This window comes from Papaver somniferum, chromosome 10 (assembly GCF_003573695.1).
Source record: "Papaver somniferum cultivar HN1 chromosome 10, ASM357369v1, whole genome shotgun sequence".
NCBI classification, from domain to species: Eukaryota; Viridiplantae; Streptophyta; class Magnoliopsida; order Ranunculales; family Papaveraceae; genus Papaver; species Papaver somniferum.
In genome coordinates, this window is record NC_039367.1 from 88895843 (window position 1) to 88899139 (window position 3297).

Consider the following 3297-nt stretch of genomic DNA (forward strand, 5'->3'; position numbering starts at 1 on the left):
TATACCAAAAATCATCATGTAATCACAGTCAAAGAACGTGGTAAAGCATTATTTAGACAAATCAAACATTTCCAGATACCAAATTGAGTTTCAATAGATTCATATCAAAATTTTGACACATTTGATTCCACTGCAAGATATTGAATGTGATAATTGATTGATTAGACTACTACTTACACATATGAAACCCTAATCCCCAGACTGAAACCACTAGAACAAAAGAAACCCCAAAAAACCTAAAAAAACAGAAACATCGATTAAGAACTAGTAAACTTAGTAACAGCTTTAGTACCCTCAGAAACAGCATGTTTAGCTAATTCACCAGGAAGAACAAGACGAACAGCAATTTGAATCTCTCGAGAAGTAATAGTTGGTTTCTTGTTATACCTTGCTAATCTGGATGATTCAGCAGCAAGTTTCTCAAAGATATCATTAATGAAACTGTTCATGATTCCCATAGCTTTGCTAGAAATACCAATATCAGGATGAACTTGTTTCAGAACTTTGAAGATGTAGATCTTGTAAGTCTCAACAGATTTCTTTGATTTTTTCTTCTTCTTATCTGCTGTTGAAGCATCCTTGCTTGGTAACTTCTTCTTGGCTCTGGGTTTCTTCTCTGCTGGTGCTTTCTCTGCTTTCTTCTCTTCAGCGGGTTTCTTCTCTGCTGGTTTTTTCTCTGCTTTGGGTGCCATTACAGAAAATGCTTGAAGGAAATCTGAAAAAAAATTATTGGGTGAGCGAGACAATCAGGGAGATAAAAAGTAAACGGTGATGTGATGATTCAGAGTGGACTTTGGAATTTTATTATATATTGATGCTTCTGGAACTTGATTGGCTTGTTCTGTTTCATACGGATCGATAATATTAACCGTTGATTATAGTTAAAACTTATAGGCAATGGAGGCTCAGATTGGCTTTATAAAACGGTGTTTTAGAGTGACTAGAGTCTGATTCGTTCACTTTGTCTCGTACGGATCCCCTATGTGGCAAGTCTTGGACGGTAACACGATGCATCTTACTGTTTGTTTCAAGAAAAAAAATGGATGTTGCCTTGTTTATATGGTTCTGATGAGTGCCAAATATTGTATATATTTATCCCTTTTTGTTGGCATTTAACTCATCTTTTGTGCATTAATTCTACATTTTATCCCATATTCTGTATTTTCATTGTTTTCAAGAATAAATATTTTTCTTACTTAATTTTGCATTTTTAGGTAATAAATAAAGTCTGGATGAATTGCGGAGCGGAATAGAGCAGAAAAGTAGTGAAAAGCCGGGAGGAATTACGCAAGGAAGCCGCAAAGAATGGAGCGCACGTCCAAAAAGCTGGAAATGGGCTCAAGAAGAAGAAAGTTGTTCTTAAAGAAGAAGTGGGCTCAAGGTTTTCCAAGCCCAAACTCATTTCCCAAACCCATATTCTATACCCAAAAGCCTAAAACCCAAATCCATACCCGCTTGCGTCTTCAGCCGTCAGATCAGTTCTCAGAAGCATCCGACGGTCGCTCCCTTGCTGTGCATCGAAGTTTGATATCTCCGCCTAACACTACAACACCTAACTCCATCTGGCGTCGTTGATTTTGTTGTATTATATAATCCAACGGTCGCTACAAGCTTCACTCCATCTCGCCGTCAGATTGTTCTATCAACTCCACATCCCACGGCTCAGCGTCGCAGATCATCAAACTCGATACGCCCGCTTAACACCATAGTACCAGAAACATATAACCCAAACAAACTACCCCTTCTTCTTTCTTCCATCGAGCTCTCCTTCACCACCATACCCTGTTTGCAGAACCACCACCACCTACTCTGCCGTACCAGTTCCATCGCCACCTCCTTCTCCATCAACAACTCCCCACAACAACCACAATCCATCATATCCCTCAATACCCCCATCACCTATTAATCTATTTCAACAACTCCACCATCCTCATCACTGCTAGGGTTGGATTTGGTGAATTAGGTTGATAGATGAAGCAATTGGCGCGTGGGAATGGAGCAGGAAGAGATTACAAGGTATGGGTCGACATCAATTGGAAGAAATTGCATCAATTTAGGTGAGGTTCAACAACCCTAATTTTACTGATTTGGGGGATTTGGAATTTATTTTGTTGTAACTATAAAAGGGTGTTAGGGGTTGTAAAATTGGATATCTCTGGACTAGCCAGTAGAGAATTAGAACAATTTTAATTTTGCAATTCCAATTTCTGATTTTTGCATCACTGTTGACAGTTAATTTTGCATGTTGTTTCTAGAATTTTATCTTGAATGTTGCTAATTGTGTCTAAATTATCACATATAATGAATGTGTGTTGCTATACCATGTTTAGCATGAGCTAAACAGCATCAGGCCAAGGCTCAGCTGAAGCCTTGTGCACTGTCAAATGACTAGAAGCTAGGATAGTTACTTCCATGCACTGTTTTGCTTGAGCAAATGGGAGATACCAATGCTCATAGTGCCTGTGATTGGCTGTTCTGTCAAAAGACAGCCAATGCTAGGGGCAAACTATTGAGCAATTTAGTATTCTTCCATTTCTAGATGTATGCATAGGATCAAACTCAACCTAGAAACATGTTATTTGATTAGGCCACAAGGTGGATCCTAAGATTTGGCTTAGCCACAAATCCTTTGCAATCACTTATAATTTCAGTTTACTTCCCTTGTTGTTTTGCTTGTCTGTTTTTCTTGCTTTTTGAAGTTGTTGTGCACTGAAAATAGTGCACAAAATCCCCCTGCCCTTGGCTCTCATCCTTGGTTCCTTGCTTTCCGCCTTAGTGTCTTGTGCTCTGTCTCCATTGCTAGCTTAGGAAACTCTCTAGTTTGCTCCCACTCCCTGTGGACTTTCCCCTGCTTACCTTCTATATCATAACTTGGCCTTGTATACTTGCAAGCTTCTGTGCTTCTTTCCATCCACACCAGGTTCTCATTACAAGAAAGAAAGGGAAGAGCAATGGAAATTCATTCTGGAGTTTGGAGAAATGCTATCAATTTCATGGGTCATTCTGGGAGATCTCAACATCACTTTATATTCATCAGAAAAGCAAAGTTTTAGCACAAACCCGTCACCTTCGTACAAAATTGTTCATGACACCATAGACTATCATGGTCTGAGAGATATCCCTTTCACAGGCTCATCATTTGCATGGAAAAATCAAAGAAAATTAGGGGAAAATGTCAGAACTAGAATTGATAGATCTTTGGCTAACAACAGCTGGTTCCTCTCTTTTCCCAACTCAGTCATAAATAATCTCATCCCACATGGATCTGACCATGCACCTATTCTCCTACATACCCAT

General features: G+C 39.2%; 1 protein-coding gene across 1 annotated transcript; it reads right to left on the minus strand.

The window, feature by feature from the left end:
• Window positions 1–257: 257 nt before the first annotated feature.
• Window positions 258–718, minus strand: LOC113318178 (histone H2B.7-like). The gene has a single exon (XM_026566312.1). The coding sequence runs from the start codon at window positions 690–692 to the stop codon at window positions 258–260; it is 435 nt and encodes a 144-aa protein (XP_026422097.1). The 5' UTR covers window positions 693–718.
• Between the last annotated feature and the right edge of the window lie 2579 nt (window positions 719–3297).

Excerpts from the sequence above, each read along its gene's own strand:
- LOC113318178 (XM_026566312.1), bottom strand. The coding sequence starts at position 692 with ATGGCACCCAAAGCAGAGAAAAAACCAGCAGAGAAGAAACCCGCTGAA.